This window comes from Mauremys reevesii, unplaced genomic scaffold, assembly GCF_016161935.1.
Source record: "Mauremys reevesii isolate NIE-2019 unplaced genomic scaffold, ASM1616193v1 Contig3, whole genome shotgun sequence".
Taxonomy (NCBI): Eukaryota; Metazoa; Chordata; order Testudines; family Geoemydidae; genus Mauremys; species Mauremys reevesii.
This window is the reverse complement of record NW_024100840.1, coordinates 2,507,457-2,534,968: the sequence shown is the minus strand read 5'-3', so window position 1 is coordinate 2,534,968 and position 27,512 is coordinate 2,507,457. Positions and strand designations below refer to the sequence as shown.

The 27,512-nt window shown below is 44.4% G+C and overlaps 1 protein-coding gene across 1 annotated transcript; it reads left to right on the top strand.

The window, feature by feature from the left end:
* LOC120393774 (stonustoxin subunit alpha-like) lies at positions 1 to 27,472 on the top strand. The gene is made up of 2 exons (XM_039518269.1): positions 1 to 100; positions 25,491 to 27,472. The coding sequence occupies exons 1-2, from the start codon at positions 1 to 3 to the stop codon at positions 27,470 to 27,472; spliced, it is 2,082 nt and encodes a 693-aa protein (XP_039374203.1).
* The last annotated feature ends 40 nt before the right edge of the window (positions 27,473 to 27,512 follow it).

The following is a 27,512-nucleotide window of genomic DNA, read 5'->3' as shown; positions in this document are numbered from 1 at the left end:
ATGGCTTGTTCTGAAACTGCAGCAATTGAGATGCCAGCCCTGGGCCGCCCTCTCCGGCCGGGGATGCTGTACGACTGCCGCAGTGACACGCTCATACCAGGTATGGTTAGAGCTGCACCAAACATCTCTTTATTTTAGCTCCCATCAATCTATCTTACCAACTTACCCACATTGCAGGATCTTTATAACAGAAGATCCCAGGTCACTTGTTAGTGCAACTCAAAGTAAATTCTAATATGTTCCCATTAACATCCATCTCTTGTGTTAGAAGAGAAGGAAGCAAGTAGGCAGGACAGTAGGGGCTGAGGTTCTCTCTGCTGCCTCCCCAGCACAGCCCTATATCCATCCTTAACGGCCCCTGTGCAAACCCACTTTCCTCTGTGCATCCCCAACCAGCTCAGATCTCCCAATCCCAGTTCTTATACCTATCTCTGGCCTGGCCAAACTGTGATCACTCTGACCTTCACCTTCAGCTCTGGTCTTTCAGGGTCCACACCAGCTCAGGCATCCATCCTGAACCAGCTCCCAACTCCCTGCCTCAGCTTCATCACTGTCCCATGGACCAGCTCTGACCCACCCAGCAATCTCTTCATATTCATAATACATGCTTATATTATTACTTTGATCTCCTTCCATCTGTTTTGTCCAGATTATTATTATTATTTATTATTATTTTATGTATTATTATTATTTTATATTAAGGTATACCTTTTTAACAGTGAGAGTGATTAACTATTGAAAGAGTTTCATGCTGTGTTCTCCATCACTGGTTATTTTAAAATAAGGATGAATTCTTTGCATTGTCTTCATGGCTGAGGATGTGAGGGAGTTTCCAAAACCTGAGCCATTCTTTTTAGGTGACAGATCTGAGGAACTGTCCCTAATTGAGGTATCATTAAAGGAGGTTTTGGAACAAATCGATAAACTAAACAGCAATAAGTCACCAGGACCAGATGGGAATTCAAATGTGAAATTGCAGAACTACTAACTGTAGTCTGTAACCTATCATTTAAATCAGCTTCTGTAACAGATGACTGGAGGATAGCTAATGTGATGCCATTTTTTAAAAAGGGCTTCAGAGGTGATCCCAGCAATTACAGGCCTGTAAGATTGACTCCAGTACTGGGCAAAATGTTTGAAATTATAATAAAGAATAATATTCTCAGACATATAAATGAAAATAATTTATTGAGGAAGAGTCAACATGGTTTTAGTAAAGGGAAATTATGCCTCACCAATCTACTAGAATTCTTTGAGGGTGTCAACAAGCATGTGAACAAAGGGGATCCAGAGAACATAGTGTATTTAGATTTTCAGAAAGCCTTTGACAAGGTCCCTCACTAAAGGCTTTTATGCAAAGTAAGCTAAAACAGGATAAGAGGGAAGGTGCTCTAATGGATTCACACAATGCACAGTCAACCTGTGGAACTCCTTGCCAGAGGATGTTGTGAAGGCCAAGACAACAACAGGGTTCAAAAAAGAACTAGATAAATTCATGGAGGACAGGTCCAACAATGGCTATTACTGAGCATGGGCAGGGATGGTGTCCCAAGCCCTTGTTTGCAAGAAGTTGAGAATGAGCAACAGGGGATGGAGCACCCAATTTTTTTCCTCTTGTCTCACAATCCCATCTGTCTATCTGACCCTATCCCCATACACCCCATCTATCTATGTATCCATCAGTGCCAATACACCCCCTCTAACTATAAGAACATAAGAACATAAGAAAGGCCGTACCGGGTCAGACCAAAGGTCCATCTAGCCCAGTATCTGTCTACCGACAGTGGCCAATGCCAGGTGACCCTAAGGGAGTGAACCTAACAGGCAATGATCAAATGATCTCTCTCCTGCCATCCATCTCCATCCTCTGACGAACAGAGGCTAGGGACACCATTCTTACCCATCCTGGCTAATAGCCATTTATGGACTTAGCCACCATGAATTTATCCAGTCCCCTTTTAAACATTGTTATAGTCCTAGCCTTCGCAACCTCCTCAGGTAAGGAGTTCCACAAGTTGACTGTGCGCTGCGTGAAGAAGAACTTCCTTTTATTTGTTTTAAACCTGCTGCCTATTAATTTCATTTGGTGACCCCTAGTTCTTGTATTATGGGAATAAGTAAATAACTTTTCCTTATCCACTTTCTCAACATCACTCATGATTTTATATACCTCTATCATTTCCCCCCTTAGTCTTCTCTTTTCCAAACTGAAGAGTCCTAGCCTCTTTAATCTTTCCTCATATGGGACCTTCTCTAAACCCCTAATCATTTTAGTTGCTCTTTTCTGAACCTTTTCTAGTGCTAGAATATCTATTTTGAGGTGAGGAGACCACATCTGTACACAGTATTCGAGATGTGGGCGTACCATGGATTTATATAAGGGCAATAATATATTCTCAGTCTTATTCTCTATCCCCTTTTTAATGATTCCTAACATCCTGTTTGCTTTTTTGACCGCCTCTGCACACTGCGTAGACATCTTCAGAGAACTATCCACGATAACTCCAAGATCTTTTTCCTGATTCGTTGTAGCTAAATTAGCCCCCATCATGTTGTATGTATAGTTGGGGTTATTTTTTCCAATGTGCATTACTTTACATTTATCCACATTAAATTTCATTTGCCAATTTGTTGCCCAATCACTTAGTTTTGTGAGATCTTTTTGAAGTTCTTCACAATCTGCTTTGGTCTTAACTATCTTGAGTAGTTTAGTATCATCTGCAAACTTTGCCACCTCACTGTTTACCCCTTTCTCCAGATCATTTATGAATAAATTGAATAGGATTGGTCCTAGGACTGACCCTTGGGGAACACCACTAGTTACCCTCTCCATTCTGAGAATTTACCATTAATTCCTACCCTTTGTTCCCTGTCCTTTAACCAGTTCTCAATCCATGAAAGGACCTTTCCTTTTATCCCATGACAGCTTAATTTACGTAAGAGCCTTTGGTGAGGACCTTGTCAAAGGCTTTCTGGAAATCTAAGTACACTATGTCCACTGGATCCCCTTGTCCACATGTTTGTTGACCCCTTCAAAGAACTCTAATAGATTAGTAAGACACGATTTCCCTTTACAGAAACCATGTTGACTATTGCTCAAGAGTTTATGTTTTTCTATGTGTTTGACAATTTTATTCTTTACTATTGTTTCAACTAATTTGCCCGGTACCGACGTTAGACTTACCGGTCTGTAATTGCCGGGATCACCCCTAGAGCCCTTTTTAAATATTGGCGTTACATTAGCTAACTTCCAGTCATTGGGTACCGAAGCCGATTTAAAGGACAGGTTACAAACCTTAGTTAATAATTCCGCAACTTCACATTTGAGTTCTTTCAGAACTCTTGGGTGAATGCCATCTGGTCCCGGTGACTTGTTAATGTTGAGTTTATCAATTAATTCCAAAACCTCCTCTAGTGATACTTCAATCTGTGACAGTTCCTCAGATTTGTCACCTACAAAAGCCAACTCAGGTTTGGGAATCTCCCTAACATCCTCAGCTGTGAAGACTGAGGCAAAGAATCCATTTAGTTTCTCCGCAATGACTTTATCATCTTTAAGCGCTCCTTTTGTATTTTCATCGTCAAGGGGCCCCACTGGTTGTTTAGCAGGCTTCCTGCTTCTGATGTACTTAAAAAACATTTTGTTATTACCTTTGGAGTTTTTGGCTAGCCGTTCTTCAAACTCCTCTTTGGCTTTTCTTATTACACTCTTGCACTTAAGTTGGCAGCATTTGTGCTCCTTTCTATTTGCCTCACTAGGATTTGACTTCCACTTTTTAAAGGAAGTCTTTTTATCTTTCACTGCTTCTTTTACATGGTGGTTAAGCCACGGTGGCTCTTTTTTAGTTCTTTTACAGTTTTTCTTAATTTATACATTGAAGTTGGGCCTCTATTATGGTGTCTTTAAAAAGGGCCCACGCAACTTGCAGGGATTTCACCTTAGTCAATGTACCTTTTAACTTTTGTCTAACTAACCCCCTCATTTTTGTATAGTTCCCCCTTTTGAAATTAAAGGCCACAGTGTTGGGCAGTTGGGATGTTCTTCCCACCACAGGGATGTTGAATGCTATTGTATTATGGTCACTATTTCCAAGTGGTCCTGCTATAGTTACCTCTTGGACCAGCTCCCGCGCTCCACTCAGGATTAAATCTAGAGTCGCCTCGCCCCTTGTGGGTTCCCGTACCAGCTGCTCCATGAAGCAGTCATTTAAAGTATCGAGAAATTTTATCTCTGCATTTCGTCCTGAAGTGAAATGTTCCCAGTCAATATGGGGATAATTGAAATCCCCCACTATTATTGGGTTCTTAATTTTGATAGCCTCTCTAATTTCCCTTAGCATTTCATCATCACTATTACTGTCCTGGTCAGGTGGTCGATAATAGATCCCTAATGTTATATTTTTACTAGAGCATGAAATTTCTATCCATAGAGACTCTATGAAACCTGTGGATTCGCTTAAGATTTTTACTTCATTTGAATCTACACTTTCTTTAACATATAGTGCCACTCCTCCCCTTGCACGGCCTGTTCTGTCCTTCCGATATATTTTGTACCCCGGAATGATTGTGTCCCATTGATTGCTCTCTTATGTTCTTATGTTCTTATGTTCTTATACACCTCATCTATCTGTTTATTCCTGTAAACCCCATCTATCCAGCTATCCACATACACCCCTCTTCTATCTATCCACATACTTCCCATATATACATATTTCCCCAAATACCCCCTTTAGCCACCTATCTGTACCCATATACACCTCTATCCATCTTTCTACCTATCCCCATACTCCCTCTCTATCCATCTCTCCCTATACACCTCTCTCTATCCATCCATCTATACCGATAAACCCCTCCATATGTCTATCCCTATATACCCCCTCTATCTATCCATGCATCTCTTCCCATATACCCCCTCTTCTATCTATTGCCATACTCCCCATATATACAACTTCCCCAATACACTGCATCTATCCATCCATCCCCATACACCCCTCTATCCATCTATCTATCCATCTATCCCCATACACACCCTTTAGCCATCCATCTATCTATCCCAATACACCCTCGCTATCTACCTATCCCCATACACCCCCTCTAGCCATCTATCTACCTATCACCATACACCCCTCTCTATCTATCCATCTATCCCCATATATCCCCTTTATCTATCCATCTATCCCAATACACCCCCACTGTCTACCTATCCCCATACACCCCCTCTATCCATCATCCGTCTATACCCCTATTCCCCTATATCCATCTATCCCCCAACACTCCCTCTATCCATCCACACGTCCATCTCCATACACCCCCTGTATCCATCCATCCATATATCTCCCTACCCCCCTCTATCTATCTGTCCATTCATCCATCCATCCCCATATACCCCAATATCCATCCATCCATCCATCCATCCCCATACACCTCCTCTATCTATCCATCCATTCATCACAATATACCCCCTGTATCTATCCATCCATCCATCCCCCCTACACTCCCTGTATCTATCTATCCATCCATCTATCCCCATACACCCCCTTTATCCATCTATCCCCTACACCTCTTCTATCCATCCATCCCCAAACACCCCCTATATCTATGCATCTCTCTATCCCCATACACCCCCTCTCCATCCATCCATCCATCCATCCCAATGAACTCCAATATTCATCCAATACTACACCCCCTCTATCTATCCAGCCATTCATCCCCATATACACCCTCTATTCCTATATCCCCCATACCCCCTTCCATCCACATACACCCCCTCTATTCATCTATCTCTCTCTATCAAACAATCTTGCCATCCCAATGCACCCCCTGTATCCATCCATTCATCCCCATACACACCCTCTATTCCTATATCCCCCTATACCCCCTTCCATCCACATACACCCCCTCTATTCATCTATCTCCCTCTATCAAACAATCTTGCCATCCCAATGCACCCCCTGTATCCATCCATGTACTCCCAATATCTAGCCATCCATCGATACAATACACCCCCTCTGTCCATTTACCTATCTAACCCCCTACACCCCCTTTATTCCTCTATCAGTCCATCTATCCACCCCATACACCACCTCTATCCATCCATCCCTCGACCCCATACAGCCTCTCCATCCATCCATCCATCCATCCATCCATCCATCCATCCATCCATCCATCCACATACACCCTCTCTATCCAGCCATCCATCCCCCTTCACCCCTCTGACCCTCTGTCCATCCCTCTATCCCCATACTCCCCCTCTATCCATCCATCCCCCTATGAAGGTGCTGCCCGTGGGAGCCAGCTGAGGTCACTCAATCAGGTGAACTGCAAACAAAATGGGGCAGACAAACCCCAAATGCTGGTGGATATTCCAATAATTAGATTTACCAAGCCATCAGAAAACAGCTTCTATAGTACCTCACTGGTTACTCAGAAGTCCAAACAATGCAGTTCCCTTAAAGTATCCAGCCTCAGGCCTTCATCCAGACACACCTGGCAGATTTTATGATGATTCCTGAAAACCTTATCTCATCATGGTGGGGGGAAGGTTCTTCCAACCCCAAAGGATCAGCCACACACCCAGGTCCAATTATAACTTATATCTTACCCAAAATACACACATTTAGCCAATTCTTATTAACTAAGCTAAAATTTATTTAAAAAGAAAAGAGAGAGAGTGTTGGTTAAAAGATCAATCTACTGACCGACTTGAATTCAATTCTTGAGGTTCAGATACACAGCAGAGCTGAGCTTGTAGTTACTTAGGAATAGTCCGTAGGTTTTAGTCCAATGTCCATATTCAGTCAGTGACTGGGGTTTTCAATCCTTGTGGCTTAAGGTTTGCCCCCTCCTGAAACCCAAAGCAGATCTGAGATGAAGCAGGATCATGTCCCAGGGTTCCTATACATTTCCAGTTTGGCCTGAGAAAACAATAGGCTTAACTCTCCTTCTCTCAGACATCCTGGCAATTAGCACAGGGTAATTTATCCATTAAACAGTTCAGATACAGGTTACCACAACTTTCACAGAGACATATAGACAATAATACTATTTCCCTCAAATGTCTTCCTAAATACTAATACTCCTTTTTTGATCTTTGAATCAAAGCTATAGGTATAGACAAGACTTATTTGCTCACATCCCAAGATCTGAGCAAACACTTCCCCTTCTACCTCTAACAATGCCAGCTGCATTTCAAAGCTCTAGTCATTTACAGATCTTCCTAACCGGTCTCTAAAGTTCAGCCCTGGGTCAGGTCAGTCTGTGAGTCAATTAACTCTTTCTGGCCCTGTCACCTTTCAATGAGATATTATATTACACTCATCACGTCACACCCCCTTCCCCCTTCTGTCCCTCCCTCTATCTCTATTCTCCCCCTCTATCTATCCGTCCCCATATTCCCCCCTCTGTCCCTCTGTCAATACACCCCCCTACACCCTCTCTGTCCCTCCCTCTATCCATCCATCCCCATACTCCCCTTCTATCCATCTATCCCCATACACCCCCCTCTATCCATCCATCCATCCATCCGTCCATTCATCCATCCCCCTTCTCCCCTTCTGTCCATCCATCCCCCTACACCCCCTCTATCCATTTATCTATCCAATTCCCTACAACTCATTTATTCCTCTATGCCTCCCTCCCTCCATCCATCCATCCATCCCCATACACTTACTCCATCCATCCATCCCCATACAGCTCTTCTATCCATCCATCTATCCCCAGGCACCCCGTCTATGCATTTATTCATCTTTCCCCATACACCCCCTCTGTCCCTATACAACACATCTCTTCATCTATCCATCTGTCCCCATACACCCCCTCTATCCCTCTACCCTATCTTTAAAGGAAGAGGAAGACCAAGGACAGAGTCGGCCCACTGCTCAGTGAGGAGGGAGAAACAGTAACAGGAAACTTGGAAATGGCAGAGATGCTTAATGACTTCTTTGTTTTAGTCTTCACCAAGAAGTCTGAAGGAATGATTAACATAGTGAATGCTAATTGGAAGGGGGTAGGTTTAGAAGATAAAAAAAAGAACAAGTTAAAAATCACTTAGAAAAGTTAGATGCCTGCAAGTCACCAGGGCCTGATGAAATGCATCCTAGAATACTCAACGAGCTAATAGAGGAGGTATCTGAGCCTCTAGCTATAATCTTTGGAAAATCATGGGAGATGGGAGAGATTCCAGAAGACTGGAAAAGGGCAAATATAGCGCCCATCTATAAAAAGGGAAATAAAAACAACCCAGGAAACTACAGACCAGTTAGTTTAACTTCTGTGCCAGGGGAGATAATGGAACAAGTAACTAAGGAAATCATCTGCAAACACTTGGAAGGTGGTAAGGTGATAGGGAATAGCCAGCATGGATTTGTAAAGAAAAATCATGTCAAACCAATCTGATAGCTTTCTTTGATAGGATAACGAGTCTTGTGGATAAGGGAGAAGCTGTGGATGTGATATACCTAGACTTTAGTAAGGCATTCGATACGGTCTCGCATGATATTCTTATCAATAAACTAGGCAAATACAATTTAGATGGGGTTATTATAAGGTGGATGCATAACTGGCTGGATAACCGTACTCAGAGAGTAGTTATTAATGGTTCCCAATCCTGCTGGAAAGGTATAACAAGTGGGGTTCTGCAGGGGTCTGTTTTGAGACCGGGTCTGTTCAATATCTTCATCAATGACTTAGATGTTGGCATAGAAAGTATGCTTATTAAGTTTGCAGATGATACCAAACTGGGAGGGATTGCAACTGCTTTGGAGGACAGGGTCATAATTCAAAATGATCTGGACAAATTGGAGAAATGGTCTGAGGTAAACAGGCTGAAGTTTAACAAAGACAAATGCAAAGTGCTCCACTTAGAAAGGAACAATCAGTTTCACACATACAGAATGGGAAGAGACTGTCTAGGAAGGAGTATGGCAGAAAGGGATCTAGGGGTTATAGTGGACCACAAATATGAGTAAACAAAGTGATGCTGTAGCAAAAAAAGCAAACGTGATTCTGGGATGCATTAACAGGTGTGTTGTGAGCAAGACATGAAGTCATTCTTCTGCTCTACTCTGCGCTGGTTAGGCCTCAACTGGAGTATTGTGTCCAGTTCTGGGCACCGCATTTCAAGAAAGATGTGGAGAAATTGGAGAGGGTCCAGAGAAGAGCAACAAGAATGATTAAAGGTCTTGAGAACATGACCTATGAAGGAAGGCTGAAAGAATTGGGTTTGTTTAGTTTGGAAAAGAGAAGACTGAAAGGGGACATGATAGCAGTTTTCAGGTATCTAAAAGGGTGTCATCAGGAGGAGGGAGAAAACTTGTTCACCTTAGCCTCTAAGGCTAGAACAAGAAGCAATGGGCTTAAACTGCAGCAAAGGAGGTTTAGGTTGGACATTAGGAAAAAGTTCCTAACTGTCAGAGTGGTTAAACACTGGAATAAATTGCATAGGGAGGTTGTGGAATCTCCATCTCTGGAGATATTTAAGAGTAGGTTAGATAAATGTCTGTCAGGGATGGTCTAGACAGTATTTGGTTCTGCCATGAGGGCAGGGGATGGGACTCAATGACCTCTCAAGGTGCCTTCCAGTCCTAGAATATATGAATCTATGAAACTCCTCTATCCATCCATGTGTTCCCATACTTTCCTTTACCCATCCATCCCCAAACACCCCCTCTACCCATCCATCCATCCATGTATCCATCTGTCCCAATACACCCCTTCTATCCCTCTATGCATCCATTCATCCGTCTCCATACACACCTTCTATCCATGCCTCTGTCACCATACACCCTCTCTATCCTTCTGCCCGTCTGTCACCATACACCCTCTTTATACATCCCTCGATTCATCCATCCATCTGTCCCCAAAAACCCACTTCATCCATCCATCCATCCATCCATCCATCCCTCTACCTTCCATCCACATACAACCCTCTCTCCATCTAGCCACCCTTATACACTGCCTCTATCCATCCTTCCCTCTATCCCCATGACCCCCTCAATCCTTCTACACATCTGACCCCATACACCCCATCTATCCTTCTACTCATCAATCCCCATACACCCCCTCTTTCCATCCATCTAACTCATACCCCCATCTATCCATCTGTCCCCATACACCCACTCTATCCTTCTTCCCAGCCGTCCCCACCCCCCCCTCTATTCATATATCTATCCCCATACACACCCTTTATCCATACATCCATCTATTCTCATACACCCCCACTATATATCCATCCATCTATCCCCATTCCCCCTCTATCAATCCGTCTATCCCCATATACCCCATCTATCCATCCATCTGCCCCCATACACCCCCTCTATCCATCTATTCATCTATCCCCGTAATCCCCTCTATCCATCCATGTATCCCCATACCCCCTTTATCCATCCATCTATCTATCCCCATATACCTTCTCTATCCTTCTACCCATCCGTCCCCATACACCCCTTCTATCCGTCCATCCATCTATCCAATACCCCTCCATCCATCCAGTACCCCTCCATCCATTCATCTATTCCCATAACTCCTTTCATCCATCTATCCATCCTTCTATCCCCATAACCCTTGTCTATCCATCCTTTCCTTTATCCCCATAACCCGCTCTGTCCTTCTACACATCCATCCCCTTCTACACATCCATGCCCCCTTTGTCCGGCCTAGGGGGCAGTGGAAAGTCCCGCCACTGACTGAGCCGGGTCCATTGCCAAGAGGCACTTTCTCATAGTATGCCCTGAGTTAGGCTAAGAAACCTACAGGGAAGTGCCATTGTGTCCGAGGTCGCAATAAACCTAGTCGACGTGACTTTGCATCTTACTGGACTCTGTGGTTATTGGGGGTTCTCGTCGGGTCTGCTGTGTCAGCTATCTGCGCAGAGCTGGGGCAGCACACAGAGGGAACACACGCACGCAGCCGAGTGATATTAACATTGGAGAGAGCAGAGCACCATACCGGTAACACTCTGACAACACTGGTGACTCTGACGTGTCAGATTTTCCAGATTGTCTATGAATATGTTGAACAGCCCTGGTTGCAGTACAGACTCTTGGAGGACACCACTGTTTACCTCTCCCCATTCTGAAAACTAACCTTTTATTCCTAACTTTTGTTTTCTATCTTTTAACCAGTTACTGATCTATGCAAGGACCTTCTCTCCTATCCCATGACAACTTATTTTGCTTTAGAGCCTTTGGTGAGGTGGATCACCCTTATCCGCATGTTTGTTGACCCCCTCAAAGAATTCTAGTAGATTGATAAGGCATGAATTCCCTTTACCAAAAACATGTTGACTCTTCCCCAACAAATCTATGTGTCTGATAATTCTGCTCTTTAATAAAGTTTCAAACAATTTGCCCATTACTGAAGCTAGGCTTATTGGCCTGTAATTGCTGAGATCATCACTGGAGCCTTTTTTAAAAAACGGGCATCATTTTAGCTATCCTACAGTCATCTGGTTCAGAATCTGATTTAAAGGCTAGGTTACAAACCACTGTTACATAAGAACATGAGAATGCCTATACTAGGTCTGACCAAAGGTCCATCCAGCCCAGTATCCTGTCTACCGACAGTGGCCAATGCCAGGTGCCCCAGAGGGAGTGAACCTAACAGGCAATGATCAAGTGATCTCTCTCCTGCCATCCTTCTCCACCCTCTGACATACAGAGGGTAGGAACACCATTCCTTACCCATCCTGGCTAATAGCCATTAATGGACTTAACCTCCATGAATTTATCCAGTTCTCTTTTAAACACTGTTACAGTCCTAGCCTTCACAACCTTCTCAGGTAAGGAATTCCACAGGTTGACTATGTGCTGTGTGAAGAAGAACTTCCTTTTTTTTTTTAAACCTGCTGCCCATTAACTTCATTTGGTGGCCTCTAGTTCTTATATTATGACCAAGTAAATAACTTTTTCCTTATTTGCTTTCTCCACACCACTCATAATTTTATACACCTCTATCATACCACCCATTATTCTCCTCTTTTCTAAGCTGAAAAATCCTAGCCTGTTTAATTTCTCCTCGTATGGAAACTGATCCAAACTGCTAATCATTTTATTTGCCCTTCTCTGCACCTTTTCTAATGCCAGTATATCTTTTTTGAAATGAGGAGACCATATCTGTACACAGTATTCAAGTTGTGGGCATACCATGGATTTATATAAGGGCAATAAGATATTCTCCATAGGTAAGGAAATAAAGGTAATAATTGGAGATATACCAATCTCCTAGAACTGGAAGGAACCATCTTATTCTCTATTCCTTTTTAAATGATTCCTAACATCCTGTTTGCTTTTTTGACCACCTCTGCACACTGCGTGGCCGTCTTCAGAGAACTATCCATGATGACTCCAAGATCTCTTTCCTGATTAGTTCTAGCTAAATTAGCACCCATCATATTGTATGTATAGTTGGGGTTATTTTTTCCAGTGTACATTACTTTACATTTATCCACATTAAATTTCATTTGCCATTTTGTTCCCCAATAACTGAGTTTTGTAAGAAATTTTTTGAGGTTCTTCATAGTCTGCTTTGGTTTTAACTATCTTGAGCAGTTTAGTATCATCTGCAAACTTTACCACCTCACTGTTTACCCCTTTCTCTAGATCATTTATGAATAAATTAAATAGGATTGGTCCTAGGACTGACCCTTGGGGAACACCACTAGTTACCTCTCTCCATTCTGAGAATTTACCATTTATTCCTACCCTTTGTTCCCTGTCTTTTAACCAGTTCTTAATTCATGAAAGGATCCTCCCTCTTATCCCATGACAACTTAACATATGTAAGAGCCTTTATATAGTTGATTGTGAGTACAAAAATGTTTACAAGTAGGAGCAAGAGGTTGCATTTGTTGTCATGGTTGAAGTTTGTTCTTAAAACATAAAAATAAAACTTGATGCTTTCATAATGTTAACTCAGTTAATAGCAGGGTCTTGATACAATATGGTAGTAGGCTTCAAATGCAGAAGAGAACAGATGTTTAAAATGTACAATATGTATACTAATGTAAAACTGGAGCAATAATAATAAACATGCATCATAGTGTTACAATTCTAGATTGCTTGCATGTATTGTAGCTGTTTATGTATCAGAAAAAGCAGGCTACCTTTGGTCAGATGACACTCCCCATAACAGCAAAATTCACTTAGGAGCAACATAGCAAAATGACACCAATATGTTCTGCTAACAAGTATCTACTCTATTCATTTCTCTAACATTATTTAATATATAGTATTTAGTATATTGACTAACACAATTCATTACCCAGTTTTCTAACAAGGTAATATTTTTATGGTCTCTAGATCAAAAGTAGTTTGGGAGATTTTCCTCAGAAAAAATCTCCTTTACTGTAAATGTGTCAATTTTTTTGGCCAATCTAATTTCCCATGCCAAATTTACAGTTGTGCTAAAATAAGATTTATATCCCACTTCCATTATACAGTCATAAGTATAATCTGGAGAAGCTAGTACTTCTGCTTAATATTTCATTATAGCTTATCATTTTGCTTAAAGGTTTATATATAATGTAATACATATAATAGGAGCTGAGTTAATCATGTCATTGTTTCAGCATTGCGTCTACCTGCACTTTGTTTAGTTCACAGGTCTCAAACATGGGGTCCGCATGTGGCCTGCGGGGTTATTTCCTGTGACCCGCCAAGCTCCCCCCATCTCCCCCCAGAGTTATTTCCTGCAGCCTGACAAGCTCCCGTCCCCGCACTCCCTGTCTCCCCAGCACGCCGTGACCCTGATCCTATGCCTACTTCAAGGCTCTTCCTGCCACCAAACAGCTGTTTGGTGGTGCTTAGCGCTTTCCACTCAGGGGAGGAGGCGGAGAAGAGGTGGTGCAGGCCTGGGGGTTTGGGGAAGGGGTTGGAATAGGGTTGGGGAAGAGGGTGGGAAGAAGCAGGGAAGGGACGGGGCCTGATGGAAGGGGTGGAGTGGGCAGCGGGGCCGGGGGCTGCAGGGGGGTGGTCAGTGATGCGGCCCTTGGGCCAATATACTATTCCTCATGTGGCCCTCCTTGTGATTTGAGTTTGAGATCCCCGCTTTAGTGACTTTTTCATTTTAGTATAGTTTTTGTGCATAGAATAAAATTAATCTATATTGGGATTTTACCAGGTGAATCAGTGTGATTTTCTATAGCTCACTTTTCAATTGATCTATAATCCTAGCAACTCAATGCTAAAATGCAGTGGAGATATCTTGGTACAGTTCTTTCTCTTTAGTAGGAGCAATAGCTTGGTGTGGCACATTAGCTGTTTTATTTTGTTGAATAGGAACTTCAACCCCTACTTGAGGGGAAAAATGTTTTGTTTTACATTTTTGTAAAAAATCATTTGGGGTGGAGCGGGATGTCTACTTTTGTTTGTTTTGGTAGGCTAAAATTTTACTTTTTACACCATTTATTTAGGAAGTTTTAACAAGTTTAGAAATCCTTGCCATGTAAATATCAGAAACAAAACAATCATTACAACAGTTATATTTTGTTTAAAGAGACATTATACAGGAATATAGTCATCACATCGTTCTGTTTAACACGTGTTACCACATTACAGAATGAGCATCATTACAAGATGTACATTGTTTCTAGTGATTTATTACATTGAGTTAAATCTCTAGGTACTCATTTGACAGATCAGATATATCTATCAAATGTTAATATTTTAAAAAAAGGGTTAGATAGATAGATGCACTTTTTATTGGGGGGGTGCAAGTAAATGTACTTTGTCTGAGTACTGAATGAAAGATAACCAAATATCTAAGTATCTACCTGTTCTCTGTCTACTTTGCTGGCTATGTCATGGTGTGTTAATTTTTCCATAACCACAACCTCCCATATTTTTAGAGCCATTCCTCAAGGGTGGTTTTTTTTCCAATGAGAGGATACCAATAACTGAGCAGCTATTAGCAGATGAGAGATTATTAATTTCCTTCTATGTGACCATTTCTACTAGGAAGCCCCAAGAGGATCACCAAAGGATCATGCATAAAAATCTTTCACCACAATTTCTCCAACATGTATCCCCATTTAGTGTCTCTCTATATTTTTTAACCTGACTGGTGTGAGGCACCATTGAAGCAGTATCTTATTCGTTTCTCTTTTGCTGTGCTACAGACTGCGGTTTCTCATCCTCTTTTCCAGATCAAACCCCATTGCTTTGGGGTAATTTGTCTATCCACATTTTTTTCCCTGTATGTCATGTAGGGACACTTTTTTTGGTCAGGAAAGCTGTCTGCAGAGATTGATACATTAGTTATACATTTTTTTTGTTTGTTAACTGACCAGACGCTATTGCTTCTATTAAAGTGGGCTTTCTGTAACAAACAGGTTTTCTAGAAAGTTGAGAAACATAATGCCTGACTTAAAAGTACCAGTACCAGGGGACAGTGGGAAAGTTAAAGTTAGTTTTAATCTCTAAATAAATTAGAACATTTCTTTATTGAATAACTGGCCAACTGTGTATTCCATTGCTTTCCCAAACTTTGAAGCTCTCTGGTTCTTGATTTGGGTTCAGATTGGGATTATTTGCATTGGGTATCATTGGTGATAATTGATCCTATCTCTAGTTCTATTCCAGACCTATGGAGTAACCTTTGCTAAGGATGCATGTCCATTTCTGGCAGGTGTGATGTATTTATTAATCTGTGGTAGCCTAATGATGTGTACACTGCCACAATTATCTTGTTCAATAAAGGCCCAGTGTTTGGCTAGGTTAAAGGCCCCCAGTCCATTACTGCTTTGAGCTGGCTAACTTGACAGTACCACAGAATATATCAGACAGCTAGTCCACTCTGTTTAATAGGTCTGTATAATGTGTTTGGTCTCACTTTTGGTCTTTTCTTATTCCATATAAATTCTAACAACATCCTCTGTATTCCTGCTTGGATTTTATCTGGGATAATCATGAAAGATTTTGAAAATAAGAAAAAATATCCTTGTCAGAATATTCATTTGAACTGTGGCTATTCTCCCCCACCAAGAAATTGCATATTTCCCACACAAATCCAGGTCTTCTTTTTCATTTGCTGAAGTAGTCATTTGACATTTAAATCATAGAGCTCTGTTGTTTTTAAAGGATGATACAGTAAATATAAAAACTACAATACTTTCATGTTATGTACTATAGACTATGTGAAATAAAATCTCCTTTTAAATTGCCTCAGATAATGTTTGAATCCTTCATGTGCTAACTACTGTTATACTCAGCACCCCAAACTCATTATAACCCTAATATGGTATTGATATTGTGTTCATAGAATCATAGAATCTCAGGGTTGGAAGGGACCTCAGGAGGTATCTAGTCCAACCCCCTGCTCAAAGCAGGACCAACCCCAACTAAATCATCCCAGCCAGGGTTTTGTCAAGCCTGACCTTAAAAACCTCTAAGGAAGGAAATTCCACCACCATTCCAGTGCTTCACCATCCTCCTAGTGAAAAAGTTTTTCCTAATATCCAACCTAAACTTTCCCCTCTCCAACTTGAGACCATTACTCCTTGTTCTGTGAAGGAGTTCTATTATTGACCCTTAGACACAAAATAGATGTCAAATAAAAGCCTCAGACAGACAGACAGACCTTTCAACAGAGCACTGTTGTTAGACAAAAGGGCCAGATATATGCTTAAGCCAAATAAGGCCAGATATATGCTTAAGCCAAATATATCCTCAGGCATTTGTCATTTTCCCCGCTTGTTTTTCCATTTGCTACCCCCGTCCAAAATTACATGGACACAAGATATATATGTATTGTATACCAAAAATGGGAATGAGTTAAACAAATGTGCCTGCCCATGGGAGAGGATGTTAAGAAAGGGGGGAGGCGAACAGGTGGTCCCTAATTTCTACCAGACACAAATGTAAAGAATGCATGGGTTAGCAGAATTTGACATGCTAAGTCGTTTGTTCGTAGGTATAAAAGAACATGCTTTGTGCCTGTATAGTGTGCTCCTTCTCAGGCACGAGCCGAGAAAGACACCCGCTCAGCTGACCGAATAAAGAATCTGGTAACCGTCCCCCTGTCTCTCCGTGCCTCCTTGGGGTAATTGGGAACGCTCCAGGGGGAAAGAGCCTATTTGGCTAACAATGGCGACCACGAAGGGACTTCTCTCCCTGTAGGGGGCGCTTGACCGGCGGCCGAGGACGACCTAGGAGAGTGGCCACCTCGGGCTGTGGTTTGCTCGAGCTCCAGGTCGCCTCAATCGGCCGGGACGGCTGCGCCCCCTCTATAGAGAACTCCACAGGTCACGGAAGCAGGGCGGACGAAGCAGAGGGGAGTCCAACTGCCGGACGCGGCCACTCCAGGCGGTAAGTGCGTTTGCCTGTCGGGTTTGAGGTATAATACCTAACAGGAGCGCCCCTGCAGTGTAGGTTGGACACTGGAACCTCTAGGTAGCACGTGCATGGGATAGTGGACTGCAGTATGCTATGTTGTTATATCAAATGTGTAATGTTCCTTGTTAAATGATTACTTGCCAATGACTAACTCCACCAGTTTGTGGGCTGTTCTGGGCAATTACTGGGACTTGGAACAACCCCAGGGATTGATCCTGTTTTTGACAACAGTTTTCTTGTTCTTTCTATTAATGTTTTGTTGGAAACCGAAATTATAATCATTTGAGTAGGCAGTTAGGGAACCTGTGTGTGTATGAAAGGAGTGAATGCCGCTGACCAGGTCTGGGACTTAAGCTGATCCTAGCCGCCCCAAGATTTCAAGTAGAGGAAACTCGATGACCAGAAAATCTTGATCGCAAGGGGGTCAGCCGAACCTCGTGACCCAGTGGAACCCTGAATGAATGATACTCCTCTTCTTCTTTCCTCTAATAGATCAGGTCAAAATATAATGGGGTCCTCTCAAAGCACCTTTCTTGGGACACCCCTAGGGTGTATGTTGAATAATTGAAAGCGTTTAGACGCCAGGCTGATTATGGCATTGTATTATGTAAGGACAATCTTATAAAGTTCTGTACTCTGGAATGGGCATCACTTGGGGTGGAATGGCCCGAGGGGGGAACACTCAAACCAGAGATCGTACAAGCTGTGCATAGCACTGTGACCCGGAATGGCAATTGGGATCAATATCCTTATATAGATATTTGGCAGGATCTCGTGGCCAACCCTCCCCCATGGTTGCAAAAATGTAGAACACAAAATCTTAAAACTCTGATGGCCCGTGCCCCCGTTAAAAAGCCCGGTCCCCCCGTTAAGAAATCTTGTCCGCCAACTATAATTCCTTCTGCCCCTGATTATATGCCTCCTCCCCCTTTGTATCCTGGCCTCCCGGTCATAGCAGACAGCCCATCCCCTGCGAGTAATTCCCTAGACACAGGAGAGGATACCAACTCTGATCAGGACTTTTCCGATCAGGAGCCCTCCCCAATTGCCAGCCGCCTTAGGAACAAGCCTAAGAGTGGAGCTGACTCTGGAGAAATCCAGGTGAAGAGGGACGGGAGCTCAGCTCCCGATTGTAACCCTGAAAACAAGGTGACGGTTTACCCTGGTCCCACAATGACCCCCAAAAAGAGGGTGCGGAAAATGGCACCCAATTATACACCTGGGGACACTCAAGTAACCCTTACTCGCTCGTACACGATGCCCTTAAGGGAGACTTTGACCTCAAACGGTCAACTTACTATGCTTTATGTCCCCTTCACTAGCAGTGATTTATATAATTGGAAGCACCAGAATCCCCCATTTTCGGAGGATCCAGCCCCGCTAACAACGGTATTCGAGACCTTGATCTCGGCCCATAATCCTACCTGGGGCGATATGAGAGTAGCTCTAAATACCCTACTCACTGCCGAGGAAAGGCGTTTAGTCTTCTTAAAAGCCCGTGAACAGCTAGAAGAGACAGAAAAAAACGCAGCCAAGCTGGCAGAACTATTGCCAGAAAGCCCTCCTGATTGGGGCATGGTAGCAATGACTTAGATAAGCACCGCAACTATGCCGCTGTAGTACAGGGCATGAAGCGCTGTATTAGAAAAACACCAAATTGGGCTAAGCTGTATAATGTTCGACAGGAAAAGAGTGAGAATCCAGCTGTTTTATGAACGTCTGTGTAACACTTGTAAGAAATACACAGACATTGATCCGACAGTGCTAATGGAAAGCAGGTGTTGATTCCCTCTTCATTGGACAATCTTATGAGGACATCAGGAAAAAGTTGCAAAAATTGGAGGGCATCGGGTAAAAATATAAGGGAGCTTTTAGAGATTGCAATAAAGGTTTATGATCGCAGAGACGATGAGGAACGAAAGAAAGGGGCCCGCTTTGGCACTGGCCCTAAGGGAGGGAAATGAGGAGAAGGGGGCAAGGCTAAAGGACAACCGGGGCCACTGAGTAAGAGTAGGGGAAAGGGTCCCCGTTTAGGCGAAATCAATGTGCTATCTGTAAGGAGGAGGGACATTGGAAAACGAATGCCCCGGCGACATGCCAAAGGAAAAGAGTACACGGACAGGGTTTTTCCTCCCCGCTTTACTACAACGGTACAGAACTTTCAGGAGAGAGATCTTCCCATAGGGGCCGGGGACCCAGGCCCCTCCTGGCAGCACAAGCTGCCAGCTTGGATCCCACGGTAAAAATTAAAGTGGAGGGGGGCCGCCCAATTGAAGCCCTAATCGATACTGGGGCTACCCTTAGTCTACTCCCCCTCAATAAGGCTCCCCGGGGTAGAACACAGGGAAGTGCAATTGTTCAAGGGATTGAGGGGCAGATCACAGTTTTGGAAAAAACTCTCCCTCTCCTAGTAAAAGTCGGGGATCAACAAATCTCTCACCAGTTTGTTTGCAGTCCCTCTTGCCCCATAGCATTGCTCGGACGAGACATCCTCACTAAATTACAGGCGGAGATCTCGTTCGAGAACGGGAAAATGGAAGTTAGAATCCCGAAGCAACAAGCCTCTAACTACCAGATGGCTCTCATAAGTGCTGGAAATCACTCCTCGGAATGTCAGGAGAGTGACGAGAGCCAGCTGCCGGGGGTTAACTCTGAGGTTTGGGCGGAGGAGGGAGGGACTGCCCGAGCTAAGAATGCTGCACCAGTGCGAATCTCCCTTAAGGCGGGAAGTAGCCCGGCCCGAATTCGACAATACCCCTTGTTAACCATTCGAATCGGGCTGAAACCTCTGATTCAAAAATTCCTGCAGTGTGGATGGCTAAGAGAAGGCACATCCCCATACAACACTCCGATAATGGGAGTGCCTAAGCCTAATGGACAGTATCGATTGGTCCAGGACCTGAGACAGATTAACAAACTAATAGAAGCCCCCTACCCAGTTGTCCCAAATCCCCATACGATTTTAGGCCAAGTACCTAAAGACCACGGCTGGTTCTCGGTAATAGATTTAAAAGACGCCTTCTTTTCCATTCCCCTTGATTTAGAATCTCAAAAGTTGTTTGCTTTTGAATGGGAGGATCCGGACACCCACTACAAGGCCCAATATCTCTGGACCGTTGTCCCACAGGGGCTTACCTGTGCGCCTGAGATTTTTGGTAGCCAGCTAAAAAGGGACCTGGCCCCATTCCTAGCTAACCACCCTGCATGTAACATAGTTCAATATTGTGATGATCTACTCTTAAGTACTGAAACAGAGGCAGCATGTAAAGAACACACAATAGAGCTCCTTAATTACCTTGGGGAACAAGGATATAAAGTTTCACGGAGAAAGCTCAATTAGTTAAGCAACAGGTCACCTTCCTCGGTATCACCTCTGCCTAGGTAGTCGCAGTTTGGGGAAAGAAAGAATTCAGGTTATACTCGACAGCCCTCAGCCCCGGAACCCCCGAGAATTAAGAGCATTTCTGGGACTGACCGGCTTTTGTCGACTCTGGATTCCTGACTATGGGGGAAAAGCTAAACCATTATATGAGTCCCTAACTAAGGAAGGTTTGCTTCACTGGGTATGGACCAAGGAAATGGAAAAAGCATTTCGAGAGCTTAAAGAAGCCTTGGTTCAGCCTCCTGCTCTGGCTCTCCCAGATTCCCGAAAGCCATTCACCCTATACGTTCATGAAAGGAGAGGGGTGGCAGCTGGAGTCCTGTGCCAGAGGTCAGGGCCAACCTGGCGACCCATTGGGTACTATTCAAAAGTCTTGGACCCTGTCGCCAAGGGATGGCCTGCCTGTTTACGGGTCAGAGCGGCAACCGCCTCCTCGTACAGGAAGCCGAAAAATTAACCCTGGGTGGAGATACTGAAGTTGTGGTCCCCCACGGGGTGCCTCAGATACTGGGAACTGGTGCTGGGGAAAAGCATCTAAACCCCAGTCGACATACTAGATATGAAGTGGGGCTCCTGTTGGCCCCCAATCTGACCTTTAAGACAGTCAGTTCCCTTAACCCGCCACTCTACTGCCCGACCTCAGGCCTCCTCTGAGGCCGGTCCTATTCATGACTGTATTGAAGTCTTACAACAAGAGACCAAACCCCGATCTGATCTCTCAGACCTGCCCTGGCCCAACCCCGATGTTGAGGGATATGTTGACGGGTCTAGTTATGTGGTAAATGGCAAGCGATTTACTGGGGCGGCAGTAGTGATTAAGGATAAAGGGATACACAAATTTAAACTCAGCCCCAACTTATCTGCTCAGGCAGCAGAACTAGTGGCTCTCATTGAAGCTCTCCGCTTGGGAGCCGGGAAAACCCTTAACTTGTATACTGACAGTCGGTATGCCTATATGGTAGTGCATGCACATGGGACCCTGTGGAGAGAAAGAGGATTCATTACGGCCTCAGGCCAAAAGATTGCACATGGGAGCCTCATTAAAATGTTGCTCGAGGCCCTAATGCTCCCTCTCCAGGTTGCCGTGATACATGTGCGTGCCCATGGGAAAGCCCCAGAGGCCGAACAACGGAGGTATAACCAGCTAGCTGATCAGGCCGCGAAGGAGGCCGCCCGAGACGGGGCCTTATGGCTTCTCATGGTTCAGGATACCGAGGCTCAAACCCTCCTCCCCAATACACGGCCGAGGAGATAGGTCAAGCCCAGGCTGCGGGAGGCCGGCAGGTTTCCTCTGGATGGTGGAGACTGCCTGGGGGAGAGGTTTTTGTCCCCAGGCCAGTACTCCAGGAAATCTTCCGGCTCTTGCATAAAGAGGGACATTTGGGGTCTGGGGCAATGGTTGATTTAGCCGCCAGATCCCTCAAGGGGCTGGGTATGCACATGGAGGCCCAGAGAATTGTTAATAACTGTGCCGTCTGTCAGCAAACAAACCAGAAGGGATGTGGCCCTCCTGCCCCGATGGGAGGCCGACCATGGGCTATGTTCCCTTTTCAAAGGTGGCAAGTTGACTTCGCTGAGGTGCCCCCTTGCAGGGGCTATAAATACCTGCTTGTATTTGTTGATCAACTTACCGGATGGGTGGAATGTTACCCCACCCGGCATTGTCAGGCCCGGGCTGTCACCAAGGCCCTGGTACAAGAAATACTTCCTCGTTTCCATCTCCCCGAAGTAATTGAGTCTGATAGGGGAAGCCACTTTGTTTCACAAGTGGTCCAGCAGGTGTCCCAGGCTCTCGGCATACAGTGGAAACTACATACACCCTGGAGGCCGCAGAGCTCGGGTCAAGTGGAAAGGATGAATAGAACTCTCAAAGATACTCTTACTAAAATATGCACAGAATCTAACTTAAAGTGGCTCGATGCTTTGCCACTCGCCCTCACCCGCATTCAGAGGGCCCCGAAAGGGTCTTAAACTTTCACCCTTTGAGCTGGTCTTTGGGTTTCCTCCCCGAGTACTCATCCCAGGGTTCCGGGAGGACGTAACCTGGGAAGTGGGAAATGACTTACTATGGAAACAGATTTCCGGGTTGCAATCTGTTTTGTTACAGCTGCATCGATACGCGGCGCCTTTCCAGGCCCTTCCTTGACCAGACCGTGCATCCATTCCGGATCGGTGACCAGGTCCTTATCAAAAAGTGGAAGCGTGACCCTCTCACGCCGAGGTGGGACGGTCCACACACTGTTTCGCTCATCAGCCAAGCCGCGGTTAAAGTCCTCGGAGCGACAAATGGACACACCACACACGGGTTAAGCGGTTCCTGAACCCAAACCTGGAAACCGACTCAACAGAAGAGGACATCAGCCCTCTGTCCGCCCCGGCTCCGGAGGCCCGGGGTGGCACGGGCGAAGACACCGTCTGGGAATATCAAGGACTAGATGGACTAAAAGGATTGTTTAAGAGAAAACGAGAATGCATTTACTATTGATACTATTGTTTGTATATTCGCACTGTTACTCTGATTGGGAAAATAGGTTTGTGCAACTAGGGGAGACAATAGCTAATTCCTTTAATCTTAGCAGCTGCTGGGTTTGTGGGGGTCCAGGGGATTGGAATGAGTGGCCTTGGGTAGCCCAGCCGGTACAAGCTAAATGGTGGATCAGTAACTTGAGTATAGTCCATGATGGAACGGGACATTGGACTGAGGATAGCAGTCCTTGGCGCCTCTATTCTTCTGGAATAGGGATCCTCTGTCTCAATCGGACTCGACAAGAGGGAGTGTATGTGGGAGAAAGCCAATGTGACTGGACCTTATCTCTAGGGTTTGACTGCCACGATCACCCTAGTTGCCACACGTACGACTGTTCTAAATATCAAGGGCGATGGAACGACACCCACGTACAACTCACTAATCATAGCTGGGTACAATGTTCCTACCAACAGCATACTGGCGAGGGTTGTAAGGCCGTAGGACTGGATGGGTTCTTTGATGCCCTCTTTATAAGTGGCCAGCGACAACACCATCAGTAAGGACCATGTGGTACGCTGGTACCAGTGGGCATGGCAACACTCTAATGGAACTCGGGTAACACATTTTAACCATTTCTGGTCTACAACCAATAGCCCTAAATTCGGTTGTAATTGTGGTTGGAGGGAAGGGGCTGGGGCGTGGAAATGTGAATATTGCAATCCCGAAGGTACGTCCATCGTACTAGGGGGTCCCCTAGAGATGGGTAACTCTTTATACTATGAAGAGCCGGGCCCCGAGGACTACCCCGAGACTTGGGAGGGCCCCTTTGCAAAAGGAAATTGGGCCCTAAAGGGTCACTATTGGATATGTGGGCAATACGCTTATCGAAGACTGCCCCCAAATTGGTCAGGAATATGTTACGTCGGCTACATTAGGCCCTTGTTCTTCCTGCTACCCCAGGTACAGGGAGGCAAATTGGGAGTCAAGGTGTACGATGATCTGATTAGGGAGGCGGTCTGTGGATTCCTCATTGACCGTTGGAAGCTCCCAAACGTGGGGAGCTCAGGAATGGCCCCCTGAGAGAATTATAAAACATTATGGGCCAGCTACATGGAATCCAAATGAATGGATCGCAGGGGCAAGAGAGCCCATTTACAACTTAAATCGGATAATCAGGCTTCAAGCTATCTTGGAAATAATAACTAATCAGACGGCTGAGGCTCTTGATCTCTTAGCCGATCAGTCCACTCAGATGAGAAATGTGATCTATCAGCATCATCTAGCTCTTGATTATTTGTTGGCAGAGGAAGGAGGAATCTGTGCAAAGTTAAACGAGTCTAACTGCTGCTTACAAATAGATGACAATGGAAAAGCAGTAAAACAAATAACAAAGGAATTGAGGAAGTTAGCCCACGTCCCGGTCCAAACCTGGGGTGGGTGGAATACAGATTGGTTTACATCCTGGTTGCCGCAACTAGGATGGCTCCGAGAAGGTTTTCTTCTCTTTGTATTCTTTATTACAACCCTATTAACCCTAGCTTGCTTCTCCTGTGTAGTTACCTTGGTCCGACGAGTGGTGAATCGAATGATACATCAACGGATGATGGCAATGTATCAGCCAGTAAAAGCTGAAGACTGGGGGCCGTAAGGCTCTCAAATTGCTTTTTAGGGGGGAATTGTTAGACAAAAGGGCCAGATATATGCTTAAGCCAAATAAGGCCAGATATATGCTTAAGCCAAATAAGGCCAGATATATGCTTAAGCCAAATATATCCTCAGGCATTTGTCATTTTCCCCGCTTGTTTTTCCATTTGCTACCCCCGTCCAAAATTACATGGACACAAGATATATATGTATTGTATACCAAAAATGGGAATGAGTTAAACAAATGTGCCTGCCCATGGGAGAGGATGTTAAGAAAGGGGGGAGGCGAACAGGTGGTCCCTAATTTCTACCAGACACAAATGTAAAGAATGCATGGGTTAGCAGAATTTGACATGCTAAGTCGTTTGTTCGTAGGTATAAAAGAACATGCTTCGTGCCTGTATAGTGTGCTCCTTCTCAGGCACGAGCCGAGAAAGACACCCGCTCAGCTGACCGAATAAAGAATCTGGTAACCGTCCCCCTGTCTCTCCGTGCCTCCTTGGGGTAATTGGGAACGCTCCAGGGGGAACGAGCCTATTTGGCTAACACTGTCATTCGACACCTCTCACTGGTAGCATGTTACTTTAATATGAGGCAATTACATTGAATGAGAAGGATTTCATACCACATTCATCTGTCACTAACTGAGTGTTTGTGTGGAATTTCCCAGGTATCACTTTATGGAACACTGATACCCTTAACAAACAAGTGGGGACAACGATGCAGCACAAGACTGAATTTCAGATCATTGCATCTGACACCATGGAAGCTAAGGCCTCTGCTCTCAGTCTCTCAGGATCCCTGAAGGCGAGTTTCCTGGGGGGCCTCGTAGAAGTGAGTGGATCAGCAGCATTTTTAAATGATACCAAGAAATCCAAAAATCAAGCCCGAGTTACTTTACAATATTCAGCAACAATCAAGTTTGATCAGCTGGCTATAAGCCATTCAGAGTGCCAGAATATCTCTTATCCTGCTGTATATGACCAAAAGAAAGCAACCCATGTGGTCACAGCTGTGCTGTACGGGGCTCAGGCTTTCTTTGTGTTTGATCGGGAAGTTTCTTCATCTGAGAGTGTAGAAGAGATACAGGGAAACATGAAACTTATGGTAGAAAAATTACCAAAAATTTCAGGAGGAGGAGAGGGGCCTGTGAAAATGGAATACAAGAAAGCATCAAAGGCTGAAAACTTCAGTTGCACGTTCTATGGTGATTTTGCTCTTGAGAACAATCCAGTTACTTACCAAGATGCCATGGAAATATATTCCATCCTCCCGAAGCTACTGGGTGACAAGGGGGAGAAGGCCGTACCAGTGAGAGTCTGGCTGTACCCATTGCAGCTGCTGGATTCCAAAGCTGCTAAGCTGGTGCGTGAGATCAGCATAACACTGATTTTTGATGCTCAAACAGCCTTGGAGCAACTGACAGAACTGGACATGCGATGCAATGACATGATGAAAAATCCAATTGCCACAACCTTTCCTGAAATCAAAAAGAAAATCCAACAATTCAAAGATCTGTGTCAGCAACACAGACAGACATTCCAGAAACAACTAGCAGGAATCTTACCTGCTATCCGTGGAGGAGGAGCAGAGGAAAGGGCCCTGGTGGACATTTTAATAAGCAAAAATCAATCACTATTCAACACACAGAGACTCAATGAATTTCTGGATACAAAGGAGCAGGAGATGAATTTAGTGGATTCCTACCTTACTAGGCTACAGAATGTGGAAGTCGTATCCTCCAGGAGTGAACTAGAAAAAATAGTACTCAGCCCTGAGCATGATTCTATTGTGTCTTTCACACTTACTTCATTACACAACAAAGAACCATATTTATCAGATTTGACCTTTTGGCTTCGAAGAGAATTTCTGGAGAAAATTCATGATTCAGCCTCAGCCAGTTCTCCCTATGAGAAATCAAACACCAAACAGTGGTTTGAGGATGAAGAGATAAGAAGAAAAGCACAAAAAATCACAAAGTCTTTCTTAGACTTTAACAACGTCAATAAATCTCATGGAAACACCCAGTTCATTGTGGCCTCTGTTCCGGATGAGGATAATCCAGGAGCTTCAATTTACCTGTATGCAGATGGAGAACTGGTCAGCACAAACTTTGAGCCCCCATCAAAACCTTTCCCTCCTCTGATTGATGGAATCAGACATAATTGTGCGCAGGTCACATTTAACCCATCGGACTATGGAAGGTCTGCAATATCCGGCTATCTGGTAGAGTACAGAATTGTAGGGCAGGAGAACTGGATGGCTGTGACTGTAAATAACACACAAGAGACATTCACAGTAACAGGGCTACATGCAAACACCGAGTACCAGTTCCGATACGCTGCAGTGAGCAAACCAGGGCTCAGCGAGAGCAGTGACATGAGTCATACTGTGAAGACTCTTCCCCCTACCAGCCCTCCTGGGAACCTGGCAATGGCTACTATAGAATTCTTTTCCATCACCCTCAGCTGGCAGAGTCCAAGTGTCATTGAAGATGGAGTCAGTATAAGGGAGTATAAGGTAGAATATAAAGAGGAGGCTGGAGGTGAAAGATATGAACAGAAAGACAAATGGCTGGAACGAAGGACAGGAGACAGAACTGAATCTTGTACCATTGATGAACTGAGGCCTGAGACATCCTACAGATTCTGAGTGTCGGCTGTGTGTGCGGATGGGACTGTGAGTGACCCAA

Bases quoted from the DNA above. Each gene is read 5' to 3' on its own strand.
- LOC120393774 (XM_039518269.1), top strand. From the start codon at position 1: ATGGCTTGTTCTGAAACTGCAGCAATTGAGATGCCAGCCCTGGGCCGC. The intron at 101-25,490 runs GTATGGTTAGAG...GGAATTTCCCAG, and splicing joins CAGTGACACGCTCATACCAG to GTATCACTTTATGGAACACT.